At 39.5% G+C, this 17,926-nt stretch overlaps 1 protein-coding gene across 1 annotated transcript in view; it reads left to right on the top strand.

The window, feature by feature from the left end:
* Nucleotides 1-17,926, top strand: part of ARSB (arylsulfatase B) — a 137,674-nt gene that overhangs the window by 77,318 nt on the left and 42,430 nt on the right. Inside the window, exons 5-6 of the mRNA XM_060235858.1 lie at nucleotides 1,642-1,885; nucleotides 8,522-8,592. Coding sequence (XP_060091841.1) covers nucleotides 1,642-1,885; nucleotides 8,522-8,592 — 315 coding nt within the window. The remainder of the gene's footprint in view (nucleotides 1-1,641; nucleotides 1,886-8,521; nucleotides 8,593-17,926) is intronic.

Genomic DNA, 17,926 nt, shown 5'->3' with positions numbered 1-17,926 from the left:
ATTTGCAGATGATACTAAAATGCGAGGATTATAGAAGTCGAGTAGAACAGAAGGCAAAGTCAAGATACAGGGTGATCATGACAGCCTGGAAAACTGGGCTAAAAACAAATAAAATTAATTTTAACAGGGATAAATGTAAAGTTCTGTATTTAGGTAGGAAAAATCCAATGTATCATTATATGATGAGGGAGACTTGTCTTGGCAGTAGTATGTATGAAAAGGATTTGTGGTTTTAGTGGACCATACACTGAGCATAAGTCTGCAGTGTGATGCAGTAGCTAAAAAGGCAAATGCAGTCTTGGGCTGTTTCAACGGAAGTATAGTGTCCAGATCATGTGGAGTGATGGTATCACTTTACTCTGCTCTGGTTAGACATCGCCTAGAGTATTGTGTTCAGTTTTGGGCACCATAATTTTAGAAGGCTATAGCTAAGCTGGAAGGTGTCCGGAGGGGGGCAATGAAGATAGTGAGGGGTCTGGAGACCAAGTCCTACAAGGAAAAGCCTCGTTTAACCTGGAGAGGAGATGACTGAAAGGTGATATCGAGTACTTAACGGGCTGTCATATAAAGGATGGTATGGAATTGTTTTCTGTTGCCCCAGAACTAATGAGTTGAAATTAAATCCGAAGAGTTTTCAACTAAGCATTAAGAACTTTCTGACAGGGTGGTTCTCAGTGGAACAGGATTCCTTAGGAGGTGGTGGGTTCTCCTTTGGAGGTTTTTAAATAGAGGCTAGATGGCCATTTGACAACAATGCTGATTCTATGAACTTAGGCAGATCATGAGAAGGAGGGCAGGGGGAGGTACTTGCAAGTTCCCTACATTGTACAGGGATTTGACTAAATGACCTTGGAAGTCCCTTCCAACTCTATGATTCTATGATTCTAACCTTTTCCTATCTCTGCTTAAGTCTTAATGGGGCATTATGTGAAGAAATAATTCATTTTCTCTCTTGAATTTCATGCCCACCAACTTTGTTGAGTGGCTCACATTCTAGCTTTATGGGAGCTGGAGAAAAAGATTTTACACCACGCATAGTTTTATCTATCTTGTTCCTGCTTTGTCTGTCTTTCCTAGATAAAGCCCCAAATTCTATAGTCCTTCCTCATAGTGATGATGCTCCATTCATCGATCATTTGGGTTGCCCTTTTGTGCGAGTTTTCTTGCTCTAAGAAATCCTTTTTGTGAGGGGATGACCACAATACTTAATAGAGTATTCCAAATGTAGCTTTACCATTGATCTACTCAAGGACAGTATACTAGCCTTTTTGTTTTCAGCCTCTTTTTTAATAATTCGTAGCATATTGCTTTTTTCACTGCTGCTATGTGCTCAAGTTGACATTGTTTCAACATCCTACAGTTTTAACATCCGTTGGTTAATTCACACCCATCAATGTTTTTGTAATCTCTCTCTCTCTCTCAAAACACACACACATAAACATGAGAGAAAGAGGTCTTATTTGACAGTGTTGTGAGACTGGTAAGTTTTAGACCATATTTTAAGTATTTATGCATGTTGTATTTTCAGAAGGTAAGATGTATCCTTGTATGACATATTACTTAATAAAATCAACTTGTGTAACTATTTTATGTATATAGTACATGTTTTATAATACTTTTTTATTATTAAATGTGTTTTAGATAATGGAGGCCAAACGTTGGCAGGTGGAAATAACTGGCCGTTAAGAGGAAGGAAGTGGACCCTATGGGAAGGAGGCGTGAGAGGGGTTGGATTTATTACAAGCCCTTTACTAAAACGGAAGGGAGTGGAAAGTCATGACCTTATTCACATTTCTGACTGGCTGCCAACTCTGGTGAGCCTCGCTGGAGGACATATAAATGGCACAAAGCCTTTAGATGGCTTTGATATGTGGAAAACGATCAGGTAACATTCTTAATAAGACACTCGAAATCAGACTCTGCTTTAATAAGGCGTTATCCGCAAGAGAAAAAATTATGAACAACCGAAACCTCTTATTTGAATGTTTTTTTTAAAAAAAAAAATCTGATAAAAGATTTTTTCTAATGTAAATATCTGAAATATGTTTTAAAAATTTGATACAATGTTTTAATTAATTCATTAACAGCAACCCAAACAGTGTATTATGTACTTTAGGGAACTGAACAGGATATCAAAGAGAAATTGGTGATTGACCAAAGAGGGGCAAATGGCTGAAACAGATGTATGGGAGGTGGGGGGATCTGATGGCTCAGTCCTGTGCATGTTTAATCAGCATTAAACTTGTTTGAGTTTAGTGGGACTTATTCCCAAGTAAGTGTTCAGAGCATTGCAGTTATAATCATTTAGGGTTTTTCCCTGAAAAAAGAACGTTTGTTAGATATTGCAATGCAAGATGTGCCTGTCATCCTAAACCAGAACATATTTTCATCATTGTGTAATAGAAATCTTTATTATGGTTTATAGGAAAAACTTATAAAATCTCTTAATAAAAGCAAAACAATATTACATAAACATAACAACTTTCAGTAGAGACAACTTTAAGAAAAGTTTTGTGTCCTGAAAAATATGTGAAATCCAGCAAGAAGTCAAATTACAGTTATACGTATGATAATAGGCACTTCTTAAAGTATGTAAATATGGAAAAGATATTACCGGCTGCCTATGTGACCGGAAGAGAGCACTGTGGCACAGAGTGGTAAAGCTGCAGTACTGTAGTCAGAGCCCTCTGCTCACGACCTGAGTTTGATCCCAGCGAAAGCTGGGTTCAGGGAGCCGGCTCCAGGTAGACTCAGCCTTCCATCCTTCCGAGGTCAGTAAAATTAATACCCGGCTTGCTGGAGGGAAAGTGTAGATGACTGGGGAAGGCAATGGCAAACCACCCCGTAAAATATCTGCCGTGAAAATGTCATGATGCGATGTCACCCCAGAGTCGTATACACACACACACACACATATATATATACACACACACTGTGGCTAATAGCCATTGATGGACCTCGACTCCATATTTTTATCTAACCCCCTCTTGAAGCTGTCTCCATATTTTTATCTAACCCCCTCTTGAAGCCGCCACCACCTCCTGTGGCAGTGAATTCCATATGTTAATCACCCTTTGGGTGAAGAAGGACTTCCTTTTATCCGTTTTAACCTGTCTACTCACCAATTTCATCAAATGCCCACGAGTTCTTGTATTGTGAGAAAGGGAGAAAAGGACTTCATTCTCTACTTTCTCCATCCCATGCATTATCTTATAAACCTCTATCATGTCACCCCTCAGTCGACATTTCTCCAAGCTAAAGAGCCCCAAGCGTTTTAACCTTTCTTCATAGGGAAAGTGTTCCAACTGTTTAATCATTCTAGTTGCCCTTTTCTGGACTTTTCCCAATGCTATAATATCCTTTTTGAGGTGCGGTGACCAGAATTGCACACAGTATTCCAAATGAGACCGCACCATCGATTTATACAGGGGCATTATGATACTGGCTGATTTGTTTTCAATTCCCTTCCTAATAATTCCCAGCATGGCGTTGGCCTTTTTTATTGCAATCTCACACTGTCTTGACATTTTCAGGGAGTTATCTACCATGACCCCAAGATCTCTCTCTTGGTCAGTCTCTGCCAGTTCACACCCCATCAACTTGTATTTGCAGCTAGAATTCTTGGCCCCAATGTGCATTACTTTGCACTTGGCCACATTGAACCTCATCTGTCACGTTGACGCCTACTCACCCAGCCTCAACAGATCCCTTTGGAATGGCTCACAATCCTCTCTGGTTCTCACCACCCTGAATAATTTAGTGTCATCTGCAAACTTGGCCACTTCACTGCTCACTCCCAACTCCAAATCATTTCTGAACAAATTAAAGAGCATGAGACCCAGTACCGAGCCCTGTGGCACCCCACTTCTTACCGTCCTCCACTGCAAAGACTGTCCATTTATACTCACTCTTCTTCCTATTAATTAGCCAGTTTTTGATCCACAAGAGGACCTGTCCTTTTACTCCATGACTCTCGAGCTTTCTAAGGAGCCTTTGATGATGAACTTTATCAAAAGCTTTCTGGAAGTCAAGGTAAACAACATCTATTGGGTCTCCTTTGTCCACGTTTGTTCACGCCCTCAAAGAAATGTAACAGGTGAGGCAAGATCTTCCCTTACAGAACCCATGCTGAGTCTTCCTCAATAACCCGTGTTCATCAATGTGCCTACTCATTCTGTCCTTGATAATGGTTTCTACCAACTTTCCCGGTATTGAAGTCAGACTGACTGGCCTGTAATTTCCCGGATCTCCTCTGGAACCCTTTTTAAAGATGGGGGTGACATTTGCTACCTTCCAGTCCTCCGGAACGGAGACAGATATCAATGAAAGATTACATATTTTTGTCAGAAGGTCCACAAGTTCAACTTTGAGTTCTTTCAGAACTCTTGGATATATGCCATCCAGACCTGGTGACTTATTAGTTTTTAATTCGTCAATCAGTTGTAGGACCTCCTCTCTTGTCACCTCAATTTGACTCAGGTCTTTCAACACCCCTCCCAAAATAAGTGTTTCTGGAGTGGGCAAACACTTCTTATCTTCCACAGTGAAGACGGAGGGAAAAAATGCATTCAGCTTCTCAGCCATTTCCTTATCGTCCTTCAGTAATCCTTTTACCCCTTGGTCATCCAAGGGCCCCACTGCCTCCCTGACTGGTTTCCAGTCAATCAACCATCAATAATCAACCATGCTAACTAAAAGAGGATGTAAATACTTGTGACGAAGATCTGTATATAAATTACAATAAAGAAGAATATGAGTAACTGACTCCACACATTTTTGCTTACAGAGACAGTACCTGACTGAGTAGGCTGTCTTGTTAAATCTGCTATAAAGAATGGCAGAGGGCATGGCGTTGCATCTGGCAAGGGAAAAAGCTCTATGCTGCTGTGGCACCTGCAAAACAGATAGATATGAGGCCATTTTCCCAGTACTAAGAGAGATCTCAAAACTCAGTGGGGAACAAGTTTTCTCAGCCAGACTGTATCGGTCTTGGCGCTGAATATCTAGCAACCTGTTTTTAATTTGTTGGACTGTGGTGGTGAAGGACAGCATGGACAATAGTTCTAGAGATAAACCCATTGCTTTTATTTTTCTTTCAATATGTGCTGACCAATTTACAAATTAAATTCAGAGAGCATTTGAGAGATATAGCTCCCTGGTTCAGAGTTATAGTGCAAACTGGTTACCTCTGCCATAAAAAGCAAGCTATGGCAGATGCACTGATGTTAGCTACCTTCACTGCATACTTGCGATGGGTAGATCAAGTCACGTTATATTGAAAATAAACACCTAAGTATTTAAAATACTTGACTTTCTCTATCTCTTTACCATCAATAACCCATTTGTAAAGTCTCCACTAAGATTTTGGACTTCTCATAATTGAGCTGGAGCTTATTACTAGTAAAATACAGAACACAACGGGACAACAGACATCTTAAGCCCACTCTAGAGCAGGACAACAACACCGTATCGTCAGCATAAAGTAACAAGGGTACATGTAATGCACCGAGTTTTGGACTATGGCAGTCAGGACCAGACAACTGAATAGCTAGGTCATTAAGGAAGAGATTGAATAAAAAGGGAGCCAAAATGCAACCCCGTTTGACACCCTTATTGGCAGCAATCTTCAATGTTAGGTTGCCTGCTAATGAGCATTTGATCTGGCAGGTGGTAGAAGTGTGTAATCTCTTAATAAGCATAAGGAGTCTTTTATCCATGTTTAGTTTATCTAGCTTAATCCAGAGGAGGTCCCTGTCAACTGAATCAATTGCGCCTTTTAAATCTAAAAAAGCAACAAATAATCTGGTTATTATGCATAGTGTACTTGTTGACTAGATGGGATAGGGTTATGCAGTGGTCTAAAGTGGTCTTCCCTTTGCAGAAGCCCAACTGTTCAGGGCCTAGAATTATTTCCTGCAACATCCAGAGATTGAGCTTGACTAATAGATGTTTGGAGTAAAGCTTGCCAATGATGGAGAGTAGGCTAATCGGCCTGTAATTGGCAGGGTTAGTGTGATCACCTTTTTTGTATAGCGGGACCACTATTAAATTCAACCATGCCAAGAGAATTATGCCAGTTCGATCTACAATTGTAAACAGAGATGCAAGGGGAGAAGCCCACCAGTCTGGGTCTAATTTTAAGATTTCGGAGGAAATGGCATTTGGGCCAGGAGCCTTTACTAATTTCAGTTGTTTAATTAATTCTTTTATTTCCTCTGGAGGGACAGGAGGCCAGTCAGGTAAATCGGCTAGAGGAAAATCAGATGGTTCAGCACAAGTTAGATCCTGATGGAACAGATCTGAGAAGTGCTGAAACCAAACATAAGAGGAAATGGCAGACATAGATTGGTCATCGGCCCGGAATGCACCCGAGACTATGGCCCAGAACTTATTAGAATTTTTTAAGGTAGTAGCAAGGTATAGCTCTTTCCATTGAGTTTTAATATAATTGTGCCTCTTTTTTGTGATAAGGTGGTGCAACTGAGTCTTAAGCACAAAGTATTGTGATGGCAAGGTCAGGGCCTTTGAATTGCGGTATTGATTGTAAACTTTACGCAGAAGAGTTTTTGTTTCTTTACATTCTCTGTCGAACCATCGGTGTGTAGAGTTTACTAGAATAGTTGCACCTCTGCTTGGGCACCCTGAACTGACACTTAGTGATTCAGAGATATAAGATGTTAAAGAATTGTAAGTTGATACAGATACATTAGGATCAGATGCACATATTAAAGAGTATCTGTATTCTACAGTGGGACCACATCTGAAGATCTGTTGGGTTTTCCAAACTGTGCGATCGTTCCATGGAATTCTGGGCAATAAGTCAGTCTTGTAAGGTTGCAAGGACACGTTACAGGAGGGATAAATGTAAGGACCAATTTGAAGAGTCAAAATGAGGGGAAAATGGTCACTAATAATAAAATCCCCCAATGTAAAATCTTTGACATAAGGTCTATCTAGATCAGATCAGGTATCTGTAGCTTTCCCCTTTTAAAAAAAAACAAAACAAAGTAGACAGCATTCCCCCCAGAGTGCTGGTTGATAGAACAGTGTAACCAAATACTTTTCAAGAATGCCAGAATGAAACTGGTTTACAATATCACAAAGTAAACAAGAAATATAGAGAGGCGATAATTGCTTAATTGAGTTACTGGTGACAAAGAAAGTAGTTTACAGACTTGCGTTGTTTCAGCAAAAGTATTTCACTGAACCTATAATGGCCAAGTTTTTTAAGGGATTGGATTAAGCTGTCTGGGTTTTAAAATATGATATATATGTGGCATATGCAGAGAATTATTGATAGACCCCCTTGGAAGAAACATCTGCAGCATTTATAATTTTGTAACAGACAAGAATATATAGCATTGGCCACGGTCAACTCTTTGCTTGATTGTGTCATGCATCAGTTGCACTTACAGAAGCTTTCTATTAGGGCTATTTAAACAATTTTTGCCTGCCTGAGGTGATGTTTTTATTATTCTGTTTAGTTGGACAGTTGTCTCCAGGGATGACTTAGCCATTACATATATTCCTGTTGTACAACTAGGGTTTGTTCTGGATATCTTTGAGCTTGCTGCATCTGTGCACTTTCCCAAGTGTGCAGACAAACCAGAATTAATATATTCTGATCAAAGATGCAACCATGGCATTCAAAATCCTCAAAAACTAATAAAATATAAATTGTGCACATGATGCAATACATGTAAATGGGAGTGCTGTTGAAATATGTCCAAAAGCCACAACAAGTACAAAATGTGCTGCAGCTCATGATGGCAGCAACCTGTAGTTTCTGCTTTAGTTGCACTGATCACCTATTTAGTTTCTTGGTATAGTTCATGGTGGGAATGGCCTGACCATGTAGGTGAGCTAGGTAAGTTGCGGAGGATACCAGGCTTAAGGGGTGCTAAATTAGTCAGAAATTAATGTATTTTCTCTCTCTTTTTTCTTTTTTTTAAAATCAATTTCCTTCTTTATTTAATTGGGGTAGGGTACCAAAATGCCTTACTTGAATGGCCCAGGCTAGCCCAATCTTGTTAGGTCTTGGAAACTAAGCAGGGTCAGCCCTGGTTAGTATTTGGATGGGAGACCCCCAGTGAATACCAGGGTCATGACACAGAGGCGGACAACAGCAAACCGCTTCTGAATGTCTTTCACCTTGAAAACCCTACAGGGTTGCCAAAAGTGAGGTATGGCTTAATTACACTTTCTACCACTCATGTTTTGCAAGATTTTTGAACAACATTTTAGTGATTTTTTGGAAGGAAAAGCAGTATGCACATCTTAAAGAAATCAAGATATGCATTTTCCAGTATGTATTGAAGATCCTCCTCCCCAATATTCTGTATTTAAATTTGAGCAACTTTGCCTTTATGTTAGCACACTGACATGTTTAAATGGTTAAAGATTAATGGTTAAAAGATTTTCATTATTTCTTGAGAGAATCTCAGACAGAAGCACTAGGGATTTTTACAAAACTGTTGAAGGAAATTAATGTTCTTTTTTTTCCTCCTAAAATTTGTTCCAGTGAAGGAAAACCTTCCCCCCGAAAGGAGCTGCTTCATAACATAGACCCAGTGTTTGTGGATCCTTCTCCATGTGAGTCCATAATTAATTGCTGGAAGAGATGTCTTTAAGTCTGGGTGGGTGGGACTTTCCTCATCAAGTTGTATTTTATTTTTTCTGTCTGTATGGAGAATTTAGACGAGACTGAACACCAGCCATTTTGCCACTTTGTCATAAAGTGTTGTGATGATCTCATCTGCAAAGCAGAATTAATTACCCTTTAAATCATTCCCAGAGTCTGCTGTATTCTCCTGTGTTTCAGAATTACTCATGTAAACTGTAACGCAGCCCAGAGTGTGGGGCTGTTGACAGATAACCACATGCCTCAGGTACGTGGTGAGGCATGCAGCCAAAAAGCAAAATGCCTCCAGAGCTGAAGAGTGGCCATTATCTTCTAAGTAGGTTGTGTATACAAGCATATGTTGTTTCTTGTATAATAAAGCTCCATTGTTGACCTTGAGAAAGGATTGGATGAAAAGTATTAGTTCTTACATGGTTATGAATTTCTAAAGCCCATGCTTGCTTTTGCGTTGTAATCAACCAAGTTCCAGGTTTTGCCAGTTTCTGCTTCTCTGCTAAGCACTGTCTACAGCTCTGCCTAGATATTTATTTTCCCAGTGACTAAGTTTTTCAATATGGGGATTGTTCAAGACCGAAATTTCATTGGAACATGTCCTTTTTACACTCTCACTAAGTTCCTTTAATTAAATTACTGTGCAGTAACAAAGGGGAGATGGTGTCCAAAACCACAGAGTGCAATCTTTGCATTGTTCCCAGGCTTTGCAAGTGGGCTGCTTTTCACCATTTTTCCATAGTGATAATACATATTTATTTATTTTATTACTTTAGTCTTATATCCCGCCCTCTCTGCAAGCGGACTCAGGGCAGCTGACAGTCAATTCAAAAACATTTACAATTGCAATTTAAAACGATAAAAGAACAATTTAAAATACATTTTAAGGTGCTGGAGTTATATAGAGATTAACATCATCATCCTTTAATGTCTGTCTCATAGGAGCAGGATAGTTTCCAGTTTGTGGAGCAAATTATATAGCTGCTATACAATGAAAGCATGTTAGTTTTACAACATTCTTCCTGACACTTCTATTCATCATTCAATCCAGATGATTTTTGTCCCATCGATCTGAAATCCAGTATAAAGACTCCACCTGGTCTGACTATGTGATCCCAGCATGGTCTGACGGTATTTCAGAAAAATCCTGTGTAAACTGACCATGTTATTGAAGTTTTAAAAATGTGCCATGGCCTTGAATGCGCAGAAAATGTGACTTCTGTTTCTCTGCCAATCATGTTATATCAAAAATTCACAGACATGCTAGGGATTGTTTCTTCACTAGTTTGGTGAATTAATACTTAAAAGTTTGTCTTCCCTTCTGTGGGGCCTTTTCAGTGGCAGCCCCACAATTGTGGAACAACCTCCCCAGAGGGGTGCGCCTGGCCCCCTCACCTTTGAGGAAATTGAAGACAGCTTTATTTAGGACTGCCTTTGGCTGTTTAATAGCAGTCCTGAGGAAGAGCTTCATGGTGGACGCCTTACTGCCGAGCTTTCCCTTCCTATCTACTCTTAGTGAAATCAACTCGAAGCACATCAGGCAAAAAGCGTTTACTTTGATGGGAAATCCCTATAAAACAAAAAGGAGACCAAAGGGGGTGAAGCAGCCTCGGTTAAAGACTATTTTTCAGCAGAAAAATCAGCAGGGCCTGCAAAGAAGGCACAATACAAGAATTCTAAAATGGCGGCCGGAGAAACTTCAAGTGCATTAACACAGAGGATGAAGCACCATTAACAAGAGGAGATCTATGCATCTTAAGGCAAGACATTCAAAATGATTTTAAAGCAGCTATAGCAACTTGCTTAGAGCCGATAAACAAGACTTACAGAGTTAACAATGGAGCTAGACGTTACTGCCAAAATGGCGGACAGGGCAGCGGAAGCTTCAGTAACATTAAAAACAGAGCTGAAAACAATTCAATCCAATGAGCAACGGTTAGAAGAGAGAATAATACAGCTGGAACAACGCTGGAGGAACCTAAACTTGAAATTCCGGGGTATTGGAAGAGGGCACGGAGGAGCGTTCTGATTTAACAGCCTACATTACAAAATGGCTTATCTGTGCTCTCTCCATGGAAGACAGAATGTCACTGGTGATAGCAAAAGCCACAAGACTGGGACTGATAGCTCTGGCCCGGAGGAACAGACCTAGGGACATCTTAGTCTAGTTTATTCAACCCAGAGACAGAATTCTAAAGGAAGCAAGATCCAAAGGTTCTTTAACTCATTACAGTCAAAGAGTCATAATATTGCTGGACTTATCACAGGAAGCCTTGGGAAAACATAAACGGCGGAGACTTTTTGCATCCAAACTTTTTAACACAAACATAAATTTTGTTGGAACTATACTTCAGATATCATCATCCACAGAAAAGGCTCTACATATAAAATAGACTCAATCAACTCCAGAAGAGAAGAGAAGAGCTTTCACAACTAACTATCAAACTTACAGAAGAGAAGGAAAAAGAACTGCAAAATGAGACTGACTCGACGTAAAATGGAGATTTTATTGACGTGTTCACTACCTTCAACCAACAACAACATCTAGTGGGCTTGTTTATTACAGAGCTATGCAGTTCAATCCCTACGTAGTATACTAATTGTATTTGGTATAATAAGGTGGAAAATTAAAGAAAGTTATATAAGGTTTGGGAGGTGGGGGATAGTGGAAGAAGGGGGGCAAGTTTGACTGTGAAAGGGAGGGGAAAATTAGATAAAAGAGAGAATAATAGTATGAAAGTGAAAACATGTGAGAGCGAGTGGAAGTGAATGGATAGTATTGTAAACTAGGGAGAAGGTATTGTCAATGGGGGGGTATGACTGAAGGTGAAAGGGTGGGGGAGAGTATATAAAAGAGCGAGAGAATAACAGGATGAAAGAGATATTGTATGAGTGCTAGTGGGGGTGAATGGAACCTAATGGAAACCAGAATTAATTTATATTTATTATCTAGACAATTAAATAACTGATATATCTATGCTTAGCATCAAGCCCACTAGAGGGAGCTAAAGATTAGTACTGCAGAGTTATACCAGGTTAATCACATGGCAATGTGCTTAAGGCACCTGAAATAACAAGATGGAAATCGCTAGAAGGAAATATAAGGTCGGGGGGGGAGTGGTAGATGGGGGGGCAGGATGAGTGAATGTGAGAGATAATTATAGTATGAAAGAGACAATATATGAGAACCAGTGGAGGAGAATGGAAAATATAGTGAACCAGAATGAAAGTATGGTAAAAGGGATGGGGGGAGGGGATGAGTGACAGTGAAAGGGTGGGTGAACATGTATAAAAAGGTGAGAGAAAGCAGTGTGAAAGGGGAAATATGAGGTTAGAGGGTGTGAATGAGAACTGATGTAAATCACAGTGAAAGTGCATTTAAAAAATGGGTAATTATATAACTGATAGTTCCAGTGTTACGAAGTCTCAATTTAACTATACAGGATGTAGATATAACTTTAAGGAAAGCTGAGAGGAAAAAATTGGGTCATGGTATGAACCACTTGAATAGTATGGGTATTTAGTAGTCAAATTGAAGTCTATCCAAATATCTGCTGTTTAGATTATGTTTGGAAACTGGGTAAATGTTTATGGCAATCTGCAATAATTTCTTTAAGGCAAAGCCCAATATTAATAGAGTATGGAAGGGAGAGGGAACACTAACTATTCAATTTGTGGTGCGATAATATTGTGCTCCCTGGTTTAAAAAAGAGTTTCTGAATAGGGACTTTGACAGGAGAGCTCCCTATATAATCTTCTCAATAGAAGAGTGTGGAAACCTCCCCTCTAGTTAGAAAGGGGGGTGTTTTGGGTTAAGTTATTAAGTGTTTTAAGATTTGTTGTTGTTTTTTAAGTTAGTACCCTCTGTTTTGGGGGAGGGTGGTTATGCCAGTTGTATACAAAGTATTTTCATGGAACTGCAGAGGCTTCAAAAATCCGATTAAACAAAAAAGAATTTCAAACTTAATTTAAAAAGAGCGACCTAATATCATTTGTCTACAAGAAACACATGTAAAGGAAGTAAAAACACAGTTATTAAAATCAAATTGGATATCACAGTCTTATTATGCTACTGGATCTTCGAAAGCTAGGGGCGTAGCTATTTTATTTTCTAAGACGACAGCATTTTAATGCTTAAATACTAAAACTGACCCCAATGGGAAGTATGTCTTTGTTTCTGGGAATCTAGATGGCCACCAGATAACGGTAGCATCAATTTATGCCCCAAATGATGGCCAAATCAAATTTTTACAGTTGACCTTAAATGATCTTTAGACATTTCAAAAAGGGGAACTCATTATTGGTGGAGATTTAAATTGTGTTGTTGATAATACTCTTGATAATTCCTCTAGAGCTCGGAAAGGAAAAAAGCGCTCTCAAGAGTTGGAACTAGGAAGGCTTTTGAACACCTTTAATATTACTGATGTATGGAGAGCACATAATCCAGGGGTACGTGAGTATACCTACTACTCACATATAAATGACACATACACAAGAATTGACTTCATTTTAGATTCAACAAGTTTTGTTAAGAATATGGACTCAATTGACATTGGTTCCAGGACCATTTCCGACCACTCATGTATTACAGGAAACTTTGTCCTATCTTCGGAAATGGGGTAAAAACCTTCATGGAAGTTAAATAAGTTATTACTAAGTAAAGAGCTAGTCTGCTCAAAAATTGAGAAAGACATAAAGGAATATTTTTTATTTAATTCAGAATGTGGAGTATCAAAAGAAAAGGTGTGGGAAGCCTTTAAAGCGACCTTGAGAGGCAGTCTCATATCCCTCTCTTCAGCCTGTAAGAAAGAGAGAAATAGGAAGCAATTAGAGTTACAAACAGAAATACAACACCTAGAAAAGAAACATATGAAGCAGGGAGGTAAGTGAACATTACAAAATTTAAACAAGGCTAGAACTAAATTAGAACTATTGGAGACAGAATCCATACAGAAGGACTTCTTGTACAACAAACAAAGATTTATTACTAAAACTCCAAAATTCTTAAAACTTTTGAAATATAGAACCCAGAAGAAGAAAGCTACTAATTTAATATTTTCAATTAAAAATCATTAAAACAAAGTGGTTGCTTCCCTTAAGGACATAGTGGAGGTGTTTGTAGAGTTTTACAAAAATCTGTACACTTCAACAAACCCTAAGCCTAAAGAAATTCTAGAATATCTGGACTCAGTAAATTTTAAAACACAGTTGTCTACTGAACACCTGGACTTGCTGGATAGGCCAGTAACGGTGTCAGAACTAGAGAAAACACTTTCAAAGATCAAAAATAATAAAGCTCCTGGAAGAGACGGTTATCCTATAGAGTTCTTTAAGAAATTCAAGTTAACCCTGCTTATACCACTAGCAGACATATGCAATCATGTTATGAAAACAGGGGAAATTCCTTCTTCATGGATGGAAGCAAAAATGGTAGTTATAGCTAAACCTGGCAAAGACAAAGAACTGCCTACATCATACCAAACAATATCCGTACTCAATCACAGCTTTAAAATATTTTCAACAGATTGAGTGTGGTTATAGCTCAGTATGTGCACCAGAATCAAACAGAATTTATCCCGGGACACTCTTTGTCGGATAATGTGAGGAAAACTCTAAACTTAATCACGCATTGTAGAAATAACAACATACCATCAGTGATATTGTCCCTGGATGCAGACAAAGCTTTTGACAGGGTGCAACCAGTATATCAACAAACACTTTTGGAAAAAATGAACTTTGGCCCTCAATTTCTTAGGTCAATTGCGACTGTATATAAAACCTATAGCAACCTATAAATGGCTACCTCTCTAGAGACTTCTCACTATATAGAGGTACTAGACAGGGCTGCCCTCTCTCACCATATCTCTTCACACTGTCTTTAGAACCCCTTTCATTTGCAATTAGGTCGGACGCTGAAATTCATAGTATAGAAATCAATAAAGAAATCTATAAAGCAAGTTACTTTGCAAATGATGCTGTATTTTATCTGGCTAATCCAGTCCTCTCCATACATAAAGTGATGAAAGTGATTAATCAGTTTAGTACATATTCCGGATTTGTAATAAACGATAATAAGTCAGAATTATACTCAATTTATCTAGAGAGCACAGGAGCCAACGCTAGGGATATAATGACTAAATCCTTCCCTTTTAAGTGGGTGAAAGAGAAATGGCGCCATCTTGGAATATTTATACCATCTAATCTGCAAAATCTATATAGCAGTAATTTCAACGCATTACTGGAAGAGGTATGCTCTAGTATCGCGGACTGGAAAAATAGAAAAAATAGATTTGATTAAATCTTTTTTATTTCCAAAATTCCTGTTCTTATTTCAAAATATCCCAGCAACAGTTCCGAAAGAATTTTGAAAAAAATGGCAAAAAATGATTAGTTATTTTATTTGGGATGGGAAAAAGGCAAGGATATCTTCCAACTTCTGACAAGACCATCTCATAGAAGATGTGCTGCTTCTGTACAGAATAGAAGCTATCTACAACCAGCTGTGCAGATGTCACTCCAGAAAACACTAATTTCTACCCTGGTGGAACCAAGAGCTTTCAGGATGTCACATCATCTTACTTAATGACAGAGCAGTTCAGTAGTGAGGGGTTTAAAAAAGCACATTTATTAGCCATCTTTCTTCCTTAGGGAGCTCAAGGCTTCCTTAGGGAGCTTATAACATAGATAAAATACATAAAATAAAGAAAAAACATAAAAACCAAAATTTAAAATCACAACTTAGGACTGCTATTTTTTTTTATTGTAACCATTTTATTATAATGAATGTAATTGTCCTTATACAATTCCATAAGCATTGTAGTAGGCACATACATAGTATCCATTACAGATAGATAGATAGATGATAGATAGATAGATGAATTTATTGTCATTGTTCTCAACAAAAAGAGAGCAACGAAATGAGGTGCTCTTCCACAAACATACCAACACATCAAACACACATATTCATAAACCATTTAAATACATCTGAAACCATTAAACCATTTAAACCATTAAAACCATTTAAATACATCTAAAACGGATAAACATTCATAAAACCATTTAAACCATTTAAACCATTAAATAAACATTCATAAAACCATTAAACATTCATAAAACCATTAAAACCATTTAAACCATTAAATACATCTAAAACAGATAATCCTTCATAACCCTGCATTTAACCTAACCACAGCACTTGGATAGATGTAAGAACTTCTTTAACATACATTGTTTATAAAACAATAAAATCCAACAATTCAGGAGGTATCGATTCCGCTACAGAGGCATTTGAATTCACATATTCCAGATACGGAAACCATTTTTCCAATAATGTGTTTTTACAGTTAGGTGATTCCATAATTAATATTTGTGAAGACGATTTGTCTTGAACCATTAATTCTCCAACCTTCACATGCCATTCTTTTATTGAAGGGGTACCCTTTGTTTTCCATTTCTGAGCCAATATTATTTTTCCAGCTAACAAAAATAATGAAATGAGGTTTCTACATAACAGGGTAGAAAAATTTTCCAGCCAAAGGTTTAATAACATTGAGTCTACTGTAAGTGGAACTAGACAACCTACAATTTCTGATATTTTGGCCACTATAAGGGAGCAGTAGTTTTGGATTTTGGGACAGGACCACCAACAATGAAGAAAATTACCTTCTAGCCCACATCCTCTCCAGCAGTTGGCATTGTTACTTATTTTACTTCTAAAAATCTTTAATGGCGTTAAGTACCCATGGGACAAGATTTTATTTATTTATATATTTGTTCAATTTATATCCCGCCCTACCCCACCAAAGCAGGCTCAGGGCAGCTTACAATACAGAATGCTAACAATAAATCAGTTTAAAATACATTAATGATAATACAATAAAATACATAAAATACATAAAACTCACATCAATATACTATGCTATGCTACCTCTTCCTTAAGTCAATTCTTCAAGTATTCCAGTGTTCAATATTCTGATGTTCATAAGTTTAAATATTCAGGCATCTCGGTATCGATCAGTTGTATGCCAACCGGAAGAGGGCTGTTTTACAGGCCCTGCGGAACTGTTCAAGGTTCCGCAGGGCCCTCACCTCCTCCAGGAGCTGGTTCCACCAGCAGGGGGCTGCAATCGAAAAGGCCCTGTCTCTGGTTGCTTTCAGACGGGCCTCCTTTGGCCCAGGGATTATAAGGAGGTTCTGAGACCCCCGATCTCAGCACTCTCTGGGGAACATGTGGGGAGAGACGGTCCCTAAGGTAGGCAGGTCCCAGGCCATAAAGGGCTTTAAAGGTCATAACCAGCACCTTGTACCGAACTCGGTATGTTATCGGCAGCCAATGCAGTCCCCGAAGCCCCGGCTGAATGTGCTGCCGTCTAGGGAGCCCTAACAACAGCCGGGCGGCGGCATTCTGCACTAGCTGCAACTTCCGGGTTCGGCACAGGGGCAGCCCCATGTAGAGGGCATTGCAGTAGTCCAGCCTCGAGCTGACCATTGCATGAAGAAGAAGAAGAAGAAGAAGATATTGGATTTATATCCCGCCCTCCACTCCAAAGAGTCTCAGAGCAGCTCACAATCTCCTTTACCTTCCTCCCCCACAACAAACACCCTGTGAGGTGGCTGGGGCTGGAGAGGGCTCTCATAGCAGCTGCCCTTTCAAGGACAACCTCTGCCAGAGCTATGGCTGACCCAAGGCCATGCTAGCAGGTGCAAGTGGAAGAGTGGAGAATCAAACCCGGTTCTCCCAGATAAGAGTCCGCACACTTAACCACTACACCAAACAGGCATGGATCACTGTTGCCAGATCGCCGTTCTCCAGGAAAGGGGCCAACTGCCTTGCCCGCCTAAGGTGAAAAAATGCGGACTTGGCAGCGGCTACTATCGGAGCCTCCATAGTTAGAGTAGGCTCCAATAGCACCCCCAGGCTCCTAACCCTGTGCGCCGCTGTCAGAGGCACACCATCGAGGGCCGGTAAGGGAATCTCCCTCCCTGGACCACGGTGACCCAAGCAAAGGACCTCTGTCTTCGCTGGATTTAGTTTCAGCCCGCTCAGTCTGAGCCATCTAGACACGGCTTGCAACGCCAGGTCCAGGTTTTCTGGGACACAGGCAGGCTGGCCGTCCATAAGCAGATAGAGCTGGGTATCATCAGCGTACTGGTGGCAACCCAGCCCATATCTCCGGGCAATCTGGGCAAGAGGGTGCATGTAAATGTTAAACAACATCGGGGAAAGAACTGCTCCCTGAGGGACCCCGCAATCAAGCGGGCACCTCCGGGACAGTTCACTCCCAATCGCCACTC

The sequence above is a fragment of the Heteronotia binoei genome, chromosome 4 (genome assembly GCF_032191835.1).
Source record: "Heteronotia binoei isolate CCM8104 ecotype False Entrance Well chromosome 4, APGP_CSIRO_Hbin_v1, whole genome shotgun sequence".
NCBI lineage: Eukaryota > Metazoa > Chordata > Lepidosauria > Squamata > Gekkonidae > Heteronotia > Heteronotia binoei.
The sequence above is the reverse complement of the archived record's forward strand: the minus strand, read 5'-3'. Positions and strand labels throughout refer to the sequence as shown.